We start from the raw sequence: 21,406 nt of genomic DNA, 5'->3' as shown, positions 1-21,406 counted from the left end.
GTGGTTCTTCACTCTAACACTGACAAATCCTTTGCTGTGGGGTTGTCAGACAGCTTTATTTGCCAGTGCCTAATCCAAAAGTTATCAGTATGCCTCACCCCAACCTGATAGTGGTGAGTCTGAAGCACTAAAAAGTGAAGCAGTTCCTTCACCATCGCACAAAGCTCAGTGTCAGAGCTGGGGGATAAACCCAGTGCCTGGCTGCCATATAGAAAATTGGGGCAGGATGGCTTGGTGTGCTCGCCCATCAGATGGTGTGAGTAGTGACTCCTCTCTAGGACTCAAACACACCTTTTTCTACTCTGACTAGTTTAACTCAAGGGGTCGGAGGTGCAGGAAGGGTGCTAACAGCAAGGTGAGAGAGCATTTCCGGAGAAACACTGCAAAAGGAGTAATTTTTTGGGGCGATCTTCCTGGGACTGCTGCTGCCATCTAGTGACTTGTTCAGGTCTGTTCTGTAGGGCAAAGCACTCGCGTCCGCTGCTCGGGGAGAAGGGACCAAACCCCATTTATGCTGGGTGGGAGCATGGGGTTTCTGCAGCCAAGGACCTCTCCAGGCTGGCAGCCACCAGACGCCTGCCCTCCCTGCCCCTGCCCGAAACAAACTGAGGGCTCCGAGGAGAAGTGTTGGGTGGTGGTAGGACAGTAGTAGGTCAGGGAAGGTGGGCACTCTGTGTGGGGCTGAGCTGTGGCAGCCCAAAGCATGCCCTGTAAATGTGATGCTGCTGCTCTGTGCAGGTGCCTTGCAGAAACCCAGTGCCGCAAGTGCCCTCCCTGTTGTTAGATTCAGTACAAAGCAAGGCTGAATAGTCCTGGATACAGTGATCCTCTTATTCTGTAGGTGGTCTGTCAGGTCTGGGATGAGCCCCATCAGCAAAGCAGTGCAGGGAACTCATGCAGCAGCTGCTGGCTGGGGATCAGGTTCACTTGGCATAGCCCCCAAAATCAAATGGGGAGGTATGGCTGAGTGGCAGTGCTCTCAGCTGAGCAGAGAGCCACACAGGGGAATGAGCTGTTTTCCAAGCATTGACAAGTGGCATCCATCTGTGCAAGAAAGTCACTAAATGAACTGCAAACATGTTACTGATAGACTGCTGAAAGCCTTTGGGCTTGGACCAGCAGGCTTATGCATGGTATTAGTGTTGAAGTTCATGTTGCTGACTTTTACTCAATGTGGGGACCATATGGGATATGACTGCACGCCCTGCGCTTGGAGTACATCCTTAGGTGGAGGTGTTGGCACCGGAAAAGGAGGTCTGACATGGTACGACTGCCCCATGTACCTCACGAGCTGCAAAGAGCCTTTCCTTGTAGTGCAATTGCCATGAAGTCACTTGCTTTCTGCTTTCCCCTATCTGAACACATCACATATGTGAAGCTCTGTGATTCTTCCTTGACCTCCACCTTATGTCCTTCTGTAAGGGGAGGACCACATGGGCATTACATGCTGTATAGTCAGTGTGGTCACATTTCATACCCTGAACTGTGCTCTAGGCAGTGTGTATAGGGAGTTACTAGGCAATAGAGAACCAGACCCAAAATGTCAGTTAAATGAATGCATTATTGCATAATGGCTACAGTAATACAATGCCAGTCTGAAGTATTAGGGTGCCATTCATCATTTTATTTCAGCATCCTAGCTTAAGTGAGGCCACCAAGTAGGTCTTTCTTAGAAAAAGATTTTCGGAGGGTCAAATAATCCTGTATCCTTCTTGTTGTGGGGCTTCTTGCTGTTCCTTTAAAATGGCTGATTCCAGCTACTGTGAAAGGAAGCACACTCTGGAAAAATTCCTACATTTTGGTAAGCCAAGAAACCAGAATAATAAACAGAAAACCATAAACATTACAAGCCAGCTCTGTGCCAAGAGCTAGACATTCCTGATGCTCTGTATTCTTCCAACAGTGCAAAACAGTCACAAATTCAAGACAACTTGCAGGGTTTGCTCTTGCTTCCTGTTACAGGGAAAGACCATTGCTGCCCAAAGAATTTAGACCTTTGCATATGTTTCTTTATATTTATGATGAAAAGAAGGAAAGACCAGAAAGCAGGCCCAAACCAAGTAATGAAGAAGCATACCACTCTCAATTTCTTTTCTGTTTTGCAGTGCCGTGGTTCCCAAGAAGTATCCAAGAGCTGGACAGGTTTGCCAATCAGATCCTAAGCTGTGGAGCAGAACTGGATGCTGATCATCCTGTAAGAAAAAGAGCTTTATGTTTTTAACATGCTTCTAGTTATTGGGACAGATGTTTCTCTCATTTGCACTTGCTCTGCTGTCAGACAAACCTAGTAGACTGTCTCACATGATACAGAAAAAGAAGAGTACCACATTTGTAGGGTCAGAACCAGCCCAATCCCTGGTTATGAAGTAAATCAGACTACAGGTTGCTTTAATTTGGGCAAATACCGGGAGAACTTAGTAGTCACCAGAGCACAAGGCCACAACAAGGGCCTCTAGCTTTCCCATGTGGCTCTGACATGGTAACTTTAGACTCATTTTGAGAATCACTAGCAACTTTAGAAGCAGCATATCAGAGCCCAGAGATAAGAAGACTGTATTTTTTTTCATCCTTGATTATATATACACGATTGAGCTTAATGCTTTGTTATGTGGTTGTTCAGTCTGACATGATTCTTGTATTGTGAGACACAACAGAAGAAAAGGCCCTTGTTTCAAAAAGTTTGTGGTTTAAATGGTAGGGTCAGAAAGTTTTGTTCATTGGTTTAGCTGATAAAAATAAAATATTCAGCATTTTTTCAGCTTTTCCAGATACAAGAACACTTTCTGCCTCTATTCCCTCTCCAAGCAAACAACAACTTATTTTCATTTGTCAAAACACACTGAGTTCCATGCAGTGCAACAGAAATTGCTGCTATTAGCTTAATTGAGATAGGGTGATTATAAATAAATTACATGCAGTGCAACAAAAATTGCTGCTATTAGTTTAATTGAGATGGGGTGATTAGTCATTCACTACCTATTGCTTAACTTGAGATGTGTTATGCATCATGTACAATGATTCATGATGTTCCGCCTGGTCATATGAAAGGCAGAATGAAAGGAGATACACTGAGTCAATGGCCCCCTTGTGTGTCATGCGGGAATAGACCAGGATTGTATTTGAAAAAAGAAACAAAACAAAACAAAAAAGATGTTAAAAAGAATGAAGCATCTCTGCTCCAGTTCCTAGAATTAGTTAGCAGTTTATGCCTTAAAAAGGAAACACAGCTGCTGGAGTAAATAGGTGTGACAGTACATAGAGTGCATAAAATAGAAATTAAAGGAGCCTGTGTTTTTATTGGTTAAGTGATATGGGATTTAATCATGAATAGCTCTATGCCAGGCTAATCTTGCACAGCACATTTTTAGGCCACTGGCTGCCCCTTTTTGACATAAAATGTTGGATCCCTACTCCACTTCAGCTGCCTCCTGTACTTGGTTGTAGCTTCGCGGTTGCTCAGTCCAGCTGTGCTGAGCACTACAGAGATGCGTTCATGAACTGCCGCAATGCCTAGTGAGTTGCTGCTATTTGCCCTGCAGAAGGGTGTCCTAGCTTGGAAGGACTTCCCTCTAATTTAAGTGGTGAAGACACTCCTAGCCCTGAGGAAATTTGAGTCTAAATAGGAGGCACACTGGGATAGGAGAATGGTTATCCTAGATGAAGATTTAGAGACTGTATTTCTCATCCCTGGTTTTGTTAGTAATAACCTGAAAAAGTCAAGCTCCCCACCACAAGGTCTAGTAGACATTCTCTGTAGTAATTAAATACTTTCAAATGGTTGAATTTGTAGTGCAAATAGGGTGCTTTTTTTGGCCTGGTAAGTGCCTACTTTTGCTCTAACAGTTTGAAAATGAGCACCTCTAAGTGCGGTTCATGTTGAAAATCTGCCGAAGAAGTCTGACTGAGTTGGTGAGTGTCTTTCTAATTTGTCTTAACTCTGCTCCTCTAGGTCAGCCCAGCTGTGCCAGGAACTGCAACAAGCTTCCTGAGAAACCAGAAGGACACGGTTATTTGAGTGCCATTAATTCAGTGTACTGCTCCCAGGGGAGCACCTTGTTGGCACTGTAAAGGAGCATGTTTCCTTTGTTCGTAGCAAGCAGAAGTGAGAAAATGAAAGGACTTGAGGGATGAGAGGTGCAGGGAGACTGTGGCAGGATGGTTGCTCTGGTGGCTCTGCAGACTGGGAAGGAGTGGAGCTGGGCAGGATGGAGGTAGCTTTCCCACTCTCCTTCCTGCACTTCTTGGACTGCACTTCTTGGACTGCACTTCTTGGACTTCTTGGACATGCACGTAGCCATGACAGAGGCTGCTCATTGAGAGGGAGGTAGTTCTCTGTTTGCATTTATATAGGGACTCACCATTCCTGTTTCTCCTTAGGGGTTCAAAGATCCTGTGTATCGGGCCCGGAGGAAGGAGTTTGCAGATATCGCCTACAACTACAAACAGTGAGTGCTCAGTGTATGGGGAGAAAGTAAGGCCACATCTCCTTCCCTCTTTTTGGGCTTTCACCCTCCTGGTAATATGTATTTTTCCACAACTGTCCTTTTGCTGTTGTCAGCTGTAAATCTGTCATGTGTTTAAATCTTCCTGTTCATGCATTTATCCCCAAATTGCAGTAAAACAAAAGTAAATTGTTCCAGGCACACGTTCAGAAGAGAACATCACCTCCCTTCCTTCCCCACAACACCCCTCTTCTCCAGCTTTGTTGTCTAATTAAGCATCAGACTCTGTTGCTACTACAAAGACCTGAGCTTTGAATAAAGCCGTTTCTGTTTTTTTCCCCATTAAATCAGAGTTGGAGGAGGAGTGCCTGTCATTTACATTAAAGCAGGAACTGCATACGCTATAAAAATAATGAATAAGCTATGGTTCTGATGCTAATCCTGTGCTCGATACACTTACCATGTCTGACCAAGCTGCAATCAGCAATTTGGGCTCTCATTTCCTAAGAAAAATAAATGGAGATGATAAATTCAGTTATAGAATCATAGAATCATAGAATAGTTAGGGTTGGAAAGGACCTTAAGATCATCTAGTTCCAACCCCCTGCCATGGGCAGGGACACCTTACGCTAAATCATATCACCCAAGGCCTCGTCAACCTGGTCTTGAACACTGCCAGGGATGGAGCATTCACAACCTCCCTGGGCAACCTATTCCAGTGCCTCACCACCCTTACAGGAAAGAATTTCCTCCTTATATCCAATCTAAACTTCCCCTGTTTAAGTTTGAACCCGTTACCCCTTGTCCTATCACTACAGTCCCTAATGAAGAGTCCCTCCCCAGCATCCCTATAGGCCCCCTTCAGATACTGGAAGGCTGCTATGAGGTCTCCACACAGCCTTTTCTTCTCCAGGCTGAACAGCCCCAACTTCCTCAGCCTGTCTTCATATGGGAGGTGCTCCCATCCCCTGATCATCCTCGTGGCCCTTCTCTGGACTTGATCCAACATTTCCATGTCCATTTTATGTTGAGGACACCAGAACTGCACACAATACTCCAGGTGAGGTCTCTCCAGGTGAGCAGAGTAGAAGGGCAGGATCACCTCCTTCGACCTGCTGGTCATGCTCCTTTTGATGCAGCCCAGGATACGGTTGGTTTTCTGGGCTGCAAGCACACATTGAAGCCGGCTCATGTTCATTTTCTCATCCACCAGCACCCCCAAGTCCTTCTCTGCAGGGCTGCTCTGAATCTCTTCTTTGCCCAACCTGTAGCTGTGCCTGGGATTGCTCCGACCCAGGTGTAGAACCTTGCACTTGTCATGGTTAAACTTCATGAGGTTGGCATCAGCCCACCTCACAAGTGTGTCAAGGTCCCTCTGGATGGCATTCCTTCCCTCCATCTTATCAACCGAACCACACAGCTTGGTGTCATCGGCAAACTTGCTGAGGGCACACTCAATCCCACTGTCCATGTCAGCGACGAAGATGTTAAACAAGACCGGTCCCAACACCGATCCCTGAGGGACACCACTCGTTACTGGTCTCCAGCCGGACATTGAGCCATTGACCACAACTCTTTGTGTGCGGCCATCCAGCCAGTTCTTTATCCACCGAGTGGTCCATCCATCAAATTGATGTCTCTCCAATTTAGAGACAAGGATGTTGTGTGGGACAGTGTCGAACGCTTTACACAAGTCCAGGTAGATGACATCAACTGCTCTACCCCTGTCCATCAGTTCTGTAGCCCCATCATAGAAGGCCACCAGGTTGGTCAGGCAGGATTTCCCCTTAGTGAAGCCATGCTGGCTGTCACCAAGCACCTTGTTGATTTTCATGTGCCTTAGCATGCCTTCCAGGAGAATCTGCTCCAAGATTTTGCCAGGCACAGAGGTGAGACTGACTGGTCTGTAATTCCCCGGGTCATCCATTTTCCCCTTCTTGAAAATGGGGGTTATATTTCCCTTTTCCCATTCGTCGGGAACTTCACCTGACTGCCATGATTTCTCAAATATGATGGCCGGCGGCTTCACAACTTCATCTGCCAGCTCCTTCAGGACCCGCGGATGGATCTCATCAGGACCCACGGACTTGTGCACGTTCAGATTTTTAAGATGGTCTCGAACCAGATCCTCTCCTACAGTGGGCCCAAGGTCTTCATTCTCACAGTCCCTGCATCTGCCTTCCAAGACTTGGGTGGTGCAGTCAGAACCTTTGCCAGTGAAGACTGAGGCAAAGAAGTCATTCAGAACCTCAGCCTTCTCCAAATCCTGTGTAGCCAGTTCTCCCGAGAGCTTCCTGAGGGGGCCTACGTTCTCCCTAGTCTGTTTTTTATTTGCTATGTACTTGTAGAATCCCTTCCTGTTATCTTTAATACCTCTAGTTAGAACAGTTAGAACAGTTAGAACAGGCTTGCTTGATTGCTTTCAGTGATCAGATCTGGTGGAGATAAAATTCTGTTCCCAAAATCACTCACACATTTATATCAGTACTATTGGGCCTGTGTCTTGCTGGGACTGGAAAAATTGTGATTGCAAAGTATAAACTAACATATGTTGTACCTTTGTTGCTCTGCTTTTCGCAGTACTGCGATAAAAAGATAGTCCCTGAGCCAAAGAGCTAATAATTTAATCTCAAAATGAGAGGCAAAATTGGACTGACTGACGGAACGTGAAAAAAAGTCAGGTGAAAAAAGTCAGGTGAAAAATCAGGAGCACAGTTTAAAACTATAAAATTTGGGTAAGACTTTATGGTCAGATGTAGTTGGATCTAATGCCCATTTATAGGTATCCCATAGAATATTTATCTTTCCTGCATAATGGGTAGCAAATTCTGGTCTCTAGTTTGCATGCTTTCACCAAATCCTACATAGAAATAAAACAAAAATCATGTTATTTCCCCCCACCCCCCAAGATTAAAATGGAAACCATCTTATGGAGATGAAGCCATTATATTCCAAGATATAACTAATTAATATTTAGTCTGTTAGCCAGATACTCAGACACATTGGTAACAAGCTATACAGACCTGGACCTATGTCCCAAAAGCACCTTTTATGTGAAATTACTGGATTTTCCAACTAGGTTTTTCCATACCAGAGCAGTAAGTAGGTTGTCATGCATCTGGGCTTCTGGGGCTTGTGGAAAGAAGGCATGCGTTTTTGTGACTTTGGGTGTTGATTCATGAAGGCCTAGATGGACCTATGATGCGTCTGCCCTGGGTGTTACACATGGCAGAAATGCCTTTCAGGGTCTACTGTGGGGAGGGAGAGGTCAAGGAGGTGTCTTCAGCATGGAGGGAAAGAGATGCAAGAGAACTTGGCAGGAGGAGAGGGACATCCAAAGTTATAAGGCTTTGTGGGAAGTATCTGAAAAGGCAAATGTTCTTAGCTTGTGAAGGTGTTACCCTGCTAGAAAAGTAAGTTGGGTTTGTGGTTGCTTGTCTTGTACTCTTCTTCCCACCATCAATTTTACTCTCTTCTGTGCCCCTACTTTTGTACCTCTTCTCTCCTCTTTCCTACTGCTGTTTGTCTCTCTACTCTGGCTTTGCTCTTTTGCTTCCTCTCCTAATATATTTACCTGTTGGTTTTGTTGAATGCTTAATTTCCCTGACTTCTCTTTTCTTTGCTTTTAGCTTGCCTCTTCCCTCTGCCTTCTGTTGCTTCTAGCCCTGTTGATCCCTGAAGTATTTTAATTGAAATTTGAAAGGTTTCTAAGCCATAGCTTCCCCCTGTAACCCTGGAAGGTGTTTGAGGATTACCTGGGAGTGCTATAGAAGAACAATCCCCAGCAATCTTCATAATTCAACATGGTGTTTAAAGCTCCACAGATCAAGGAGGGCTGATACAGAGAGACAGAAAATGATGGTGTTCCAGAGGAGCTGCCCTGCGGCTCAAGGAAAAGAAGAGGGAGTGGGAGATGGTGGGGTGTCATCAAGAGTTTAACAATGGGGTCTCTGGGGCTTGGAAAGCTCCAGCATTATTCCAGCAGTGATGTTAACCCTATTAAGTTACTTAAAACCCTTTGATTTTTCAAAGCTGTTGGATTCACCTATGGCCCTATCATTATTGCAAAGGAATTGGATATTCACAGGAGGCCAAACTACATTGCTTGTGATTGTCTAATTCCTTCTAGCTTCAACATAAACTAAGCACATGGAGGCCTGAGGGTGGGATTTGACTCAAAATTGCTCATTATAATTATAAAAAGTCAATCTGGCTGGATTCTGCATCTGTTAGAGCATAAAGTACCGATCAGAATTTCTTTGCCCCTCCAAGAAACAGTTTTTTAGTTTCCCTATTGTAACCAAAACAACTAATATAATGTGTATTAGAGCAAGAAATACAGCGACTGCACCATATTTAGAAATGCAAATAAACTGTAACCAACAGACAACAGATACACTTAGAACAACTCGCTAAGACAAATAAGCATGTACTTGTTTTCACCACAGTAACGCAAGGTATTCTCTAAAGGCCTAAGGTCACCTAAGGTCAGTAAAGACCTTCCCAGCCTGTGTCTAGGGGCAAGTGAGGCTCCTTTTACACCTGCATGTCAGATCAAAAGCATCTCCTCTCCTGCACCAACACCTTACATGCCAGTCCATGTAATGGTCCTGAGTATGATGGTGGCGACATAAGACATTTTCTCTGTTGTTCTTATGGAGTGTATCCTTTTTCTTTTCAGTGGCCAACCTATTCCTCGAGTCACCTACACAGAAGAAGAAAGGAAAACTTGGGGCACCGTCTTCAGGGAGCTGAAGAGTCTCTATCCAACTCATGCTTGTTATGAACACAATCACGTGTTCCCACTGCTGGAGAAGTACTGTGGCTACCGGGAGGACAACATTCCCCAACTTGAGGATGTTTCCAAATTCCTGCAGAGTAAGTTTGCAGCATATTAAAAAATACCAAAACAAATCAAAGGCCTCAGCTGTCAGTGGGGTGGTGCTTCCAGAGATGGAAAAGTGGTCCCTGCTTTAACACAGGCTCCCCACAGTGCTTGGGGGAGCACTTAGCCTATGTCACATGTCCCTTTCTAAACCTTCCAGGGGAACAATGGTACAGATGCTCAGATACTGTGATGGTGGTACGCATGGGCAGAAAATTCCCTGCTTTTTCAGAGTTAAGCTCTGTTTAACAGAAAGAGAGCAAACAAAACAATTAACAATCTTTTTCCACTGTGAGGAGTCTGGATAAGGATAAATCAAACACATGACACCATTCTTTTGTCCCTTCAGCCTGCACTGGATTTCGCCTGCGTCCTGTTGCAGGCTTGCTCTCCTCTCGGGATTTCTTGGCTGGGCTGGCATTCCGAGTGTTCCATTCTACACAGTATATTCGCCATGCGTCCAAGCCCATGTACACACCAGAGCCGTAAGTACTTTGGCACAGAAAGTGTGTAAAGTTGCAGCAGGCTAAAACGAGGGTCAGCCCAACTGATAATAACCATGTGGAACTCTGGAGCACTCTTGGGAACAGAGCTAATGGAGAGCAGCCAAGTGGCTGCTGTCTTCTGAAAACATTTTTTGGAAGATTTCTAGTCTTTTTAACAAGCTTCATCCTCTTCTGCAAGTTCTCTTGGGATGGATGAGACAGTTTTGCTACTGAAAGCATGCTTGTGTGGTGGTTGGGATGCAAGAGGGAGCAGTGTACAAAGGCATTTAGCACCCAAATAGTGGCGTGAAATCTAGTGCAGGAATGACTCAACATGTTGCATGCAAGCTTCTGGCACTAAGATAAAGGAAGACCAGATCATTGATCCCTTCTTTTTTTCAGTTTTATGCTGTAATGTTTCTCTCCGTCCCTGTCCATTGTCCTTTTCCATGTGTCATTTTCAAAACAGTTTTCTTCCTCTGCTTCATGTTATTACAATTCTTCCTCCCCTCCCTTACCTTTACTTTGCTTCCTACTTCTTCCCACAGCCTCCTTTCTGTCTCTATTTTTCTATCCCTCATTTTTCTGATTTTCCTCCTTACATCTGCTTACCCCATTCTCATCCTGCACAAAGCCATGCTGAAATGTCTTCCAAAGGCCTGGCCCTCCTGGGAGCATCTTATTCCTCTCCCCTTTCCCTCTTACGAAATCACTTCTCTGTCTTTGAAAAATCTAGTGGTCTTTAGGTGAGTTCTTCCCCAAATATGTTTGTCAAGATGCCACTTGTGATGAAAATAGTTTGACCTAAGGAAGGGCAAGTTCCTACATCTTAGTGGGAGGCTGTGCACCTGAATGTGGACTGGAGTTGAGCTCTTGATGCAGATGTTGACACCATGGTGAATTGCCTTAATAGCCTAAACTTAGTCTAAAGACATTTGTTGTCCTTGAGATTGAAAAATCCATGCTCTCTTTTGTGGGCTGTTTTCTTTCTGGGCTTTCCTGAGCTGAGCAGGCAGTTGAATGGATGGTTTTCTTCCATAAGCATAAACAGATAATATATCAACCTCCCTCTGAGGGATGCATGATAGTAGAAGTACTGAAAACGTTGGAGTGTGTATGCTTTTCCATCACAAGAATAATTTTGGAACATTTTCCCATGATTCTTGAGCATTATTTGATGTTAGAAGGAAATGCACTGCACTCTTGATTATGTGCTGACTCTAGGGCATTCATCCAGCATTGCTGGACTTTTACTAATTTAAAGTTATTCAGATGTCATGTTTTCCTGCAGTGATATTTGTCATGAGCTGCTAGGACACGTGCCTCTTTTTGCTGATCCCAGTTTTGCTCAGTTTTCCCAGGTAAGTTACTCAGCAATTATAATATTTATATAACTGAACACACCAGGGACTTGGTAATTCAGAGGATGAGCCAAGAGCTATGAGTTTTGGGGTGGATTCACCTTTAAGCATACTGTTTAAGAGTGGCTGAGGCCGATTTATTTATTGCTTGAAGTCTTGACACAAATTGCTTACGTGAACTCATTCACTCAAACTCCAAAAGCCTGTCTTCTGTGAGCTGTTTTTTTGCAGGCAGACCCTTTGAAAAGCTATCATCTAAAAACCCTTTTGTAGATGTTGATCCTGCTGAGCAAAGTTAAATGGCTCATGAGTCAGATGAATTATTGCCCCACCATGCAGTCTAAATGTTAGGGAAAGTGGAGGGTTTTTTTTTGTTTTCTATTGAAGCCACAGAGGTCGCTGAGTAAAGTGAGGAATTGCCCCAGCTGCAAGCATGGGAGAAGGCTGGAGAGGACCTTTCTCTTTGGTAGTGTTAACATCTTTGGAAAACAAGCCAAACCTCGGTGAAGGAGTAAACTTTTGGCTGCATCTTACCATGAAAAGACACAAAGAGAGAAGGAGGAAAAAAGGAAAGAAGAAAGAATAAAAATGAAAAAGAAATAAGAGGGAGAAAGGAGGGAAGAGGTAAGGGAGGGAGGGAGGGAAGGAAGGAAGGAAGGAAGATAGGAAGGAAGGAAGGAAGGAAGGATGGACTTTTTGGCTCACTAGGATTTGACATGGTGATGTCTGTTCCCATGCTCTTGGTGTGTGTGTGTGGGGTGCTCCAATTTTTGCATTGCGCAGTCCTCACTGGGGCAAACCAAGAAAGGAACTTGGTTATATACAGTCTTTTGTGGCTGTGTTCTGAATCCAGCTACACCTCCTAGGAAAGTCTGCATTAACGCCCAAGGTATGAATAAGTTCTTTCAAATCATGCCCGTCATTCAGAAAAAGTATCTCATTCAAGACTCCAGAAAAATTCATGCAATCACAGTCCCACAGAACAAAGAGAAATATTTAAGGTGTGTGGGTGTGATTGATTTACCTCCTTTTGACCATATCATTCTCTCAGATGTGCATTGTATACTTGATCAAAAGCCTGTCAAAGCAAGAGGAGAATTTTATTTGAACTCAATGGGCTTTGTACTGGGCACAAAGGATCATGCCTTGTAAATAACATTTGGACAAGACCCTTTGTTCATTTCTGGAGAGATTTCTGGTTTCAAGTTGATGTTGCGTGATAGGAACATGTCCTGTAAACATTTGTGTGTGGTAGTAAGCGATGGTAACATTTAAAATGTGAGAAATTACATAAGACAAGACAGGAAGAATGTTTGTAATAAACAGCTTGAAGAATAATGGTTTATTGTTACAGGAAATTGGACTGGCATCTCTGGGAGCTCCGGATGATTTCATCGAGAAACTTGCTACGGTAATTTAATAAATGAGGGTTCAATTTTCCAAAGAAGTGCCCTATGTTGTCTTAATTCTGCTGCCACTGAAGTCACTGATGGAACTCCCATAGAGCTGAATGGAAACAGAGTAAAGCCCATGATTGGAAAACCCCACCCTGAAACAGTCACATTAAAGAAAAATAGCTTTGGCACCTCTTATTCAAAGTGACAGATCTGATTAAACACAGAAGCCCAGACAAGATTTCCTCCAGCACAAACATATTGGGCAAGAAGAGAGTACATGTTACTACATCCTCACAGGAAATTTCAGGAGACAGCTTCTATTCTACCTGCAAGTGTTTCTTCTCTTCCACGCTGCCAGGTAGATAATGTCCTCTGCAGTCAGTGTGGCTCACCTGAATCCTACTCTGAGGCTGCTGAGGCCCAGAGTTGCAAACTTCTAATAAAAACAAGGGTATGCCTCTAAGATTAGTGTCCCCAGCACCAACTGACCTGAGCAAAGCATTGCACCATCTTCACTGCTTTGAATACATGAGGTAGTTCTTCCGAGCCAGAGCAGGTATCCCTTCAAAATGACAGACCAAGAAACCAAGCTAGGCCACACACCATCTTCCTTCAACATTGCACTAACAGCCCATTCCCTCTCTTGCTGCTGCAGCTAGATGCCTTCTGTGTGAAACGGGACACAAACTTCTGTCAACTAAGGTTCAAACTTCAGTCAGCCAGCCAAAATGAAATTTTATTGCCATAGTTTCATTGTCTATTCTCTGCTGACAAATGTAAGCACAATAAAACACAACTGTGTTTGTCAGGAAACTGAACTGAATCACAGACACATTGAGTCTAGCACTGTGCCCCTTCAGGAGAAGAATTTCAGTCTGTGGGGACATTGATTGTATTTATATAGTTGATATTTGACACATGGCAACATTTTAAATAGAAACTTAAACTCCAAATGTAATCAAATCAATGATGAGCACCTGTTCTTTTTGGTCAAGGAATCATATGCTTCTGACTAATTTTCTTTTTAGGTTTATTGGTTTACAGTGGAGTTTGGACTATGTAAGGAAGGCGACTCACTCAAGGCATATGGTGCAGGGCTGCTGTCTTCATTTGGGGAGCTGCAGGTGTGTTCCATAAAACAGCATTTCAAAGGTGTTTATAATTGCTCAAATTTCTCTTCTGAATGTCTTCAGATCCTTATTTTGCTTCATACTTTGTGCATAGAAGTAGCACAAAATGTCATACTTCACTGAAGAGTTCTAATAAATATGTCAGTGTATACACACACAGGGGACTCATTTCTGCTTCTGTCCTAACAAGTGACATTGTCATTGTATTCCACAGGAGCAACCCTTTCCTGTCTGAAACTGGGTGGTATTCAGGAGCTTTATATTTCTTTCTTAGCACTTCTAAACTGAAATATATTTATTACCTTTTTGCTTGTAGTATTGTCTATCAAGTAAGCCTGAGATTCAGCCTCTTGTCCTGGAAAAGACTGCTGTGCAGAAGTACCCTGTTACTGAGTTCCAGCCAATCTACTATGTTGCTGAAAGTTTCAAAGATGCAAAAGAAAAGCTAAGGTAATCCAGTCATTCCAGAGAAGACCCAGTTTTCTGTCCATTGCCAATACAGTGGATCCCATTGCCATAATAAATCTTGGATTGACAGCAACATTTTGAGAGACATTAGAAAAAGATGTGCAGTGCTTAAAGAGATGAAGCATTTGTTACCTTATGCATAAAGCCAAGAATTTGTGGTTAGTTTAAGATTTCCTGTATAACCAAAATGAAACAAAAAATTATTAGTCCAATAGCAATGATACTAACATTTAGGATCAAGGCTAACTAACTAATATAGAGCAGGTGTCTAATAATATTACTATAGTTAAAAGTTCTTGTAGAAAAAATATCCTAGTATCTACTTCTTTTCTCTGTCTTTTGTGCCTAAAGTAAATAGTTTCGGTCTTGTGGTGGGGGATGAAGTTCTCAAGCAATCAGCATCTTCAGGTCTTCAGAGCAGGACTGTGATGTTAATTAAGGGAGTTCCTTCCTCTCTTTTGCAAGAAGGTGGCTGGTGTGGATGTTTTCTTTCTTTCTCCTCATCCCAAGGTTTCTTCAGGGCCATTTTTATGTTTTCTGACATGCTTTACATCTTGCTCTTTCTACATAGGTCTGCAAATCTGTGTTAATTTACTATTTATGTTAATTTTTTCTTTGTCCTTTTTTCTCCTCAGCTCCTAAGTTTGCTTTGCTGTGAATAACTGACCAGTGGGGAGTTGTTGATAGCCTGGGGACCAGCATTCTATGCTCATACCTTTAAGGTCTCTGTTATCAGCACATGCTTCTTTATGGTGCATCATTACTTTAGGTTCAGACTTAGTTCCCTATGTACAGTGTAACTACTTGTGATTCCTGCCTATGTGAAAAATATTTTAAAAAGACATTGTAGCGCAAAATTATTGAGAATTAAACAAAACTAAAACAAATTAGGTAATAGCTACATGGTCATTAGACAACTGTTATTAAAGCTAAACAAAACTCCAAGCAAGCCTAATAACCCCAATCCTGAGGCCTGTGTGGTTACTTTTATACCGAGCCTCCAGCTTGTTACCAGCCATGTGTTTACAAGACAACAAGGCTACACAGTAAATCTTTCAGTCATTTGTGACTGAAATACAGATACAGTTCAACAAGATTTTGAAAAAAATGGTCCAGGTTCAGCTCTGGTTCTTGAAACAGGAATGGCTCAGATTGTATTTGGGGTTCAGCTTGGGTTCTACCTCACAGCAGTATTTTTATTCCTGTTTAAGAAAACCAACACTGTATTTCTGGATGTTAGTCAAGCTACTGGGGGTTAGCCTTAGTTCGCACTCAACAAATTTTTCACATGGAGATGCCACACAGGGACTTGTCCCAGGCCTACAGTGTCTTCTCTTGCTTTCTTTCTCCCATTCACAGATAAGCACATACTGACGCCTAAGACATTCTGCTGCCCCAGGCTTCCCAGCTCTAAGGGCTTCCTAGCTACCTCCCCTGCTGCTTCTTCAGTCTTCATAAGCCTACAGCATCTCCTTCTGCCCTTTTCTCTGGTGTAATACCTAAAAAATATGGCCTTCTCTTCTGGTTTGTGCTATTAGTATCTCGCACACAGTTTCTATCATCTTCTCTGTATACTCTAACTGAAGAGCAAGTTCCCTGAGAAAGTGGAATATGCAGCCTTACTCTGTACAAACTATCTTGGAAATTCTTTTATCTGTTTCAGTGACCAAATTGGAAAAGTGGTTTAACTGAAATAGAGGTCTGCAGGTTGGTCCAATGCCTCTGTCTGTGGCTTGCACCTGGACTCGTGTGTTTGTGTGTAATAGAAAACCTCCCTGAAAAATTATTCTGAGGCTGACCTAAAATATTTCAGCTCAAGGCACTCATCTTCTAATTAGGATCTCACCTTCAGCTGAGATTTAGGCAGTCTGGCTTCTAAGGTGGATCTCTCCCCTTAAGAAAAACTGGACTGGTGCCACGGAACACTTTCATCATAGCAAATATAATTTTTTCCACTGTCACACCTTGTGGCTTGCTTACACTGAATTTTGTTTGAGACAATGGCCTTAGCTGATAATAATTAGGGCTAAACTGAAGGAGCAATGTGGCGGTGGCACCCAGCGTATTCCACTGTTCTGGACATAAGGGATTTACCATGCTGAGTCACACTCTGTATAGTGGGGCTACATGATCAACTCCTGCGTGCTTTCCTTCCTCTTTCAGCAATAACTTCACTAATCCAAAGCAGATACATAAGCTAGTATCCTGCTGGGGTCTACAAGGAGCCTGGAACAATAGCTCTGACTCTGACTATTTCATCCCATTCAGAGTCCTCCTTTCCACAGTTCTGTGATTATGCAAATTAATGTTTTCAAAAATCTTAATACTTCTGCCATGGAATTAACTGTTTTACTGCAGGGAAGGCTGCAAATAAAGGGTGGCAAGAATGCTGGTTTGCTCCATTGGCTATCTATCTCCTATCTTTGTAATGACCTAGAAGCCACTACCAAACATGCCAGAAGTTAGCACTCTGCTTGCTCCTTTTATGCCACAATGGCATAAGTACTTGCCCTTATTTTCCCAGAAATTGCAGATTTCCTATATTTTGCATTACTGAAGGGAAAATGAGGTTTTCAAGTTTGGCAAATCCCAATAGCTACATAGTTGGCCTATATCAGGAGCAGCATTGCCATGCCAATAGCATAACTAGTCATGTTTGGAAAACAACAAAGGTAGTAAGGGCAAATGCAAATTCAAGTTTATTATAGAACGCTGTAGGTCTCAGTTGACTCAGCAAAAATTTCAGTTATTTGCTGTCATAGATTTTTTTATTCCCCTCATCAACAAATGCACACACCGAGAAAAGAGTGAGTTACTGAAAAAAAAGGAGCTTTTCAAGTTTGTATGTGTTTTTGTATTTTTGCCTCAGGAAATTTGCTCAAATGATCCCTCGTCCTTTCTCTGTTCGGTACAATCCCTACACGCAGAGGATTGAAGTCTTGGACAATGCAAAGCAGCTGAAGAACTTAGCTGACACTATCAATAGTAAGGAACTACAGATTTGTTTACCCTGACTTCCTCAAAACTTGGATCAGAAATAGAAACCATGTCCTGGGTTCAGCAGTAGCAGTCATGTTTCTCCTCCTAGGTAGCTGGTGCAGTGCAGTGTTTTGACTTTCGGCTCGGGAACAGAGCTGATAGAGATGTTTTGGTTTGGCCAAGGACTTTGTGAGCCTCATGCTCTGCCAGGGAGGAGGGGAAGCTGGGAGGAAGCAGAGACAGGACACCTGACCCAAACTGACCAAAGAGGTATTCCATACCACAGCACGTCATGCCCAGGATGTAACTGGGAGTTAGCCGGAAGGGCTGGGAGACTGCAGGGTTGGAGGAGGTATCGGTCGGAGCTTGGTCGGGCTGAGGGGGGGCAAGTTATCGGTCAGTGGGTGGTGAGGTGTTGTATTCTCTTCCCTTGTTATTTCCTTTATCATTATTATCATTGGTGGTAGCAGTAGTGATCTGTGTTATACCTTAGTTACTAAACTGTTCTTATCTCAACCCGTGGGAGTTGCATTCTTTTCGATTCTCCTCTCCGTCCCTCCGAGAGCAGGGGGAGGGCAAGAAAGGGGGGGAAGTGAGCGAACGAATTACCTGACTGGGTTTAAACCACGACAGTTCTTTTTGGCGCCCAACGTGGGGCTCGAAGGGTTGAGATAACGACAGATTTGACTGGATTAATAGTCATTCGTCACAATGCTGATTTATTGGCTATCAGAGTTGTTCTTCTTGACCTCACAGCTTCAGACCGTTGTAACTTACGTAGAGCCGGTATTTGCTGTGATAGTGTTTATCAAGTATGGGGCCTGGGCTAAGGTTCTTGTCTCACTGTGCTTTATGGCAATGGCTTGTAACACGGGTGGGCTCCAGCAGCAGGGCGGGACGGACGTGGCCGGGGACTTGTACCTGGCCGTCCGGCTGCTCTTCACCGTCCTGGCCCTCGCCCTACTCTCCATCTTCGTGAGGCTGCGGGGAACTGAGGGGGAGCGGTCCCGGGAGCCGGCGGCTCCTGAAGCGGCCCGGGAGAGCAGCCCCGGGGACCAAGCGGCGGCGGGAGCGGGGCCGGAGGCCGCCAGGGGACGGCTGCGGGTGGAGGAGGTCGGGGCTGTCGAGGAGCAGAAGGAAGCGGCTGCCGAGCAGCGGGATAAGGCGGCGGAGGAGCCGAGCCCCGCGGAAGAGCCCAGCTCCGCGACGGCCGAGAGCATTCCCCGGCAGCCACCCGCCGAGCCCCAGGAGGATGCAGGAGACCACGCAGCACTTCCCAGCAAGGCAGAGGAGGAAGAGCTGGACTCAGGAAAAGAGAAGCTGGTGGTGGGAGAGCCGGCAAGCACAGCAGCTACACCAGCCCCAGTGACAAGCACAGCAGCATCGTTTGAGAGTTCTGAAGGCTCTGAATGGCCTTTGGGTATCCTTGGGACCTGCCTGCTGATTGTGATGGGGATCAGCATGTTGGCACACACACAGGCTGTGTTCTACCCACAACCATTTTGTCTGATCTCAAAAGTTAAGCAGAGTCAGGTTTGGGTCTTGTCTGGGGTTAGACAACAATATAGGGGGACCAAGAGATTTTCCCCAAGGCTGGAGAGTCATGAGTGGCAGGGTGTGTGGGACAGTATGGGCAAGTATCTAGTCCACTGGGCCCCTCCAGTGCTTTGGAAGCGTCGGAGATGGAAGGCAGCTGTATGGAGTCCCCAGCAACAAGCTGCAGAAACTGCTTAAGGGGACAGTGAATTATTTTAAGCCTGGTGGGCCCATGGCACTTCAGGCCATCAGAGCAGAGATGCAACACAGAGATGGACTCATGATCGAGGGGTGGACTTAGCAATGGACACTATTGCCCAGGTTATTCACGAGTGTGAACACTGCACACAGTCTCTCCTGCTCTGGAAGACTGTTACAAGAGATGGAGCCTGACATGGACCAGATGGACGCAGCAGCCTTATAGGGACTGGTCCATGCACTAAGATAAGAGTGCACCGAGATAAGAGTGATGGTATATTGAAAATGTGGGATCTGAGCATGACGTGAATGGTATGGAATAAGGGGTGGATAATGTCCTGGGTTCAGCAGTAGCAGTCATGTTTCTCCTCCTAGGTAGCTGGTGCAGTGCAGTGTTTTGACTTTCGGCTCGGGAACAGAGCTGATAGAGATGTTTTGGTTTGGCCAAGGACTTTGTGAGCCTCATGCTCTGCCAGGGAGGAGGGGAAGCTGGGAGGAAGCAGAGACAGGACACCTGACCCAAACTGACCAAAGAGGTATTCCATACCACAGCACGTCATGCCCAGGATGTAACTGGGAGTTAGCCGGAAGGGCTGGGAGACTGCAGGGTTGGAGGAGGTATCGGTCGGAGCTTGGTCGGGCTGAGGGGGGGCAAGTTATCGGTCAGTGGGTGGTGAGGTGTTGTATTCTCTTCCCTTGTTATTTCCTTTATCATTATTATCATTGGTGGTAGCAGTAGTGATCTGTGTTATACCTTAGTTACTAAACTGTTCTTATCTCAACCCGTGGGAGTTGCATTCTTTTCGATTCTCCTCTCCGTCCCTCCGAGAGCAGGGGGAGGGCAAGAAAGGGGGGGAAGTGAGCGAACGAATTACCTGACTGGGTTTAAACCACGACAAACCACAAACCAGATTTTGTTTGGTTACATTTAATGCTTTGAGCCTGACCAAGATAAAGTGGCACACATCTTCTTTCTCGTGCAAAAATGCTTCCTAATTCTATTCAAGATTCAAAATAGCATTTCCACTTGACTGTAGTTTGTTACATTTGAAATACCCAGTTTTGGCGACAGTGCTAGAAAAGTCCAAAAGGCTTTGCAATGGATTCTGATGGGTGGCTCTATCTGTTCTCAGTAAAGAGCAAAAGGAAAAGCCTGGCTTTAATTCCATTTCCTTTTGCCATTGTAGCCTTTTTCCTGATACATTTGCCCCCTAACACTGGCTAGCCTGTGGAGAGCCAGCACCCCTGATCCCGTGAGCCATCCTTGTACGGCTGATGAAGGCAAAGGCCTGACTCTGTAGACCTCATTCCAGTAACACCCTAATACACGTGTCCAATCCAGCACTTCTTTGTTCACCTTACTCTTTCAGGGAATGAATGATAGAAAGGGTAAATATATACAGGAGTGTTAGAAACAGCTAGCTGTAGAATTAACTGCTTTGATTATTTCCTTTGCAGGTGAGATGGGAATCCTCTGCAATGCCCTCCAGAAGATAAAATGAAGATTTGCTGTAACATACCAGTCATTGCCTACTGCCTAGAAACTGCCTTGTGCAGCCCCAGTCTTCATCTAGCCTCTGTCTATTATCTTCCTGTACACTGCATGAATGCCTATGGTATATATCTTAATTTCTAGAGATTAGCAAAAAAACAGACATTTGCAGACGACCCTTGACACTTTTAGCCTTCAGACACTTATATTTTTTTCTCACTAATGCATAAAAATGACCTTATTTTTGGGAATCTGGGGAAAGCCTCCGTAAGTCTTGTGCCAAAGGTTAACAGAAAAGAGAGATCTCCACCATGCAGAGCTATAGTCTGCTGCAGCTGTGCGGCTGCATTACCACACTGGGCCCACAGGCAGACTAATCCACCTTGCTTTCTCTCAAAGTCATTCTCCCCTCAGTCCCTCACTTTTGTGCAAGGTTTCTGTGGAGTCCCAAGCTCTACACCTTTCAGGGGGTATACATATACTGCTTAGCCCTCTGTACCTCTACTTTTACACTTGCAGAGCAAATTAGCTTTAACTAGTACAACTAACTTGCATTTTAAACAGTACTTATTCATGGGAGGATTCTTATTTCATGCTTAAGGAAAATTCATGTTGTGTAGCAAAATGCTTTTTGTATTACGTAGCCAGTGTAACTCCTCTTTGTAAGGTAACCACACAGGTCGTTCAGAATTAAATACCCAGGTAGGTGGGAATGCCCATTAGAGGTGTGTGCCGCAATACAAAGAAAGCTTTCTTGGACTGACTGACTATCACTCATCCAGAAAAGATCATTAAAGTGCTATTAAAAAAATGTATCTCTTGACGTGTGTAATTGCCTAGAAATATACAGCAAAGCCTTGCTTGCTCTATCTTTTCATTCTCTGTAAATCTTTGTATGCTACTTTGACTAACCTATCCCAAGCTAATCCGGTGAGTAATCTTCCTCTCTTCTACCCCACTGTGATCACATTTCTTGATCTCCCCATCTCCAGCTCCGTTTAGGTGATTAGAGAAGCCCTTTCACTAGGCTTTT

At 44.4% G+C, this 21,406-nt stretch overlaps 1 protein-coding gene across 1 annotated transcript in view; it reads left to right on the top strand.

Moving 5' to 3' along the window:
- PAH (phenylalanine hydroxylase) overlaps positions 1 to 20,885 on the top strand; it is a 41,255-nt gene extending 20,370 nt beyond the window's left edge. The window contains exons 4-13 of the mRNA XM_061444997.1: positions 2,106 to 2,194; positions 4,378 to 4,445; positions 9,124 to 9,320; positions 9,677 to 9,812; positions 11,104 to 11,173; positions 12,528 to 12,584; positions 13,599 to 13,694; positions 14,017 to 14,150; positions 17,038 to 17,153; positions 20,340 to 20,885. Coding sequence (XP_061300981.1) covers positions 2,106 to 2,194; positions 4,378 to 4,445; positions 9,124 to 9,320; positions 9,677 to 9,812; positions 11,104 to 11,173; positions 12,528 to 12,584; positions 13,599 to 13,694; positions 14,017 to 14,150; positions 17,038 to 17,153; positions 20,340 to 20,383 — 1,007 coding nt within the window. The 3' untranslated portion in view covers positions 20,384 to 20,885. The remainder of the gene's footprint in view (positions 1 to 2,105; positions 2,195 to 4,377; positions 4,446 to 9,123; positions 9,321 to 9,676; positions 9,813 to 11,103; positions 11,174 to 12,527; positions 12,585 to 13,598; positions 13,695 to 14,016; positions 14,151 to 17,037; positions 17,154 to 20,339) is intronic.
- Positions 20,886 to 21,406: the final 521 nt, after the last annotated feature.

This window comes from Pezoporus flaviventris, unplaced genomic scaffold (genome assembly GCF_033815535.1).
Source record: "Pezoporus flaviventris isolate CSIRO_AGI_PZ_B2104156 unplaced genomic scaffold, CSIRO_AGI_Pfla_v1 ptg000002l, whole genome shotgun sequence".
NCBI lineage: Eukaryota > Metazoa > Chordata > Aves > Psittaciformes > Psittacidae > Pezoporus > Pezoporus flaviventris.
This window is presented reverse-complemented; position numbering and strand designations above follow the sequence as displayed.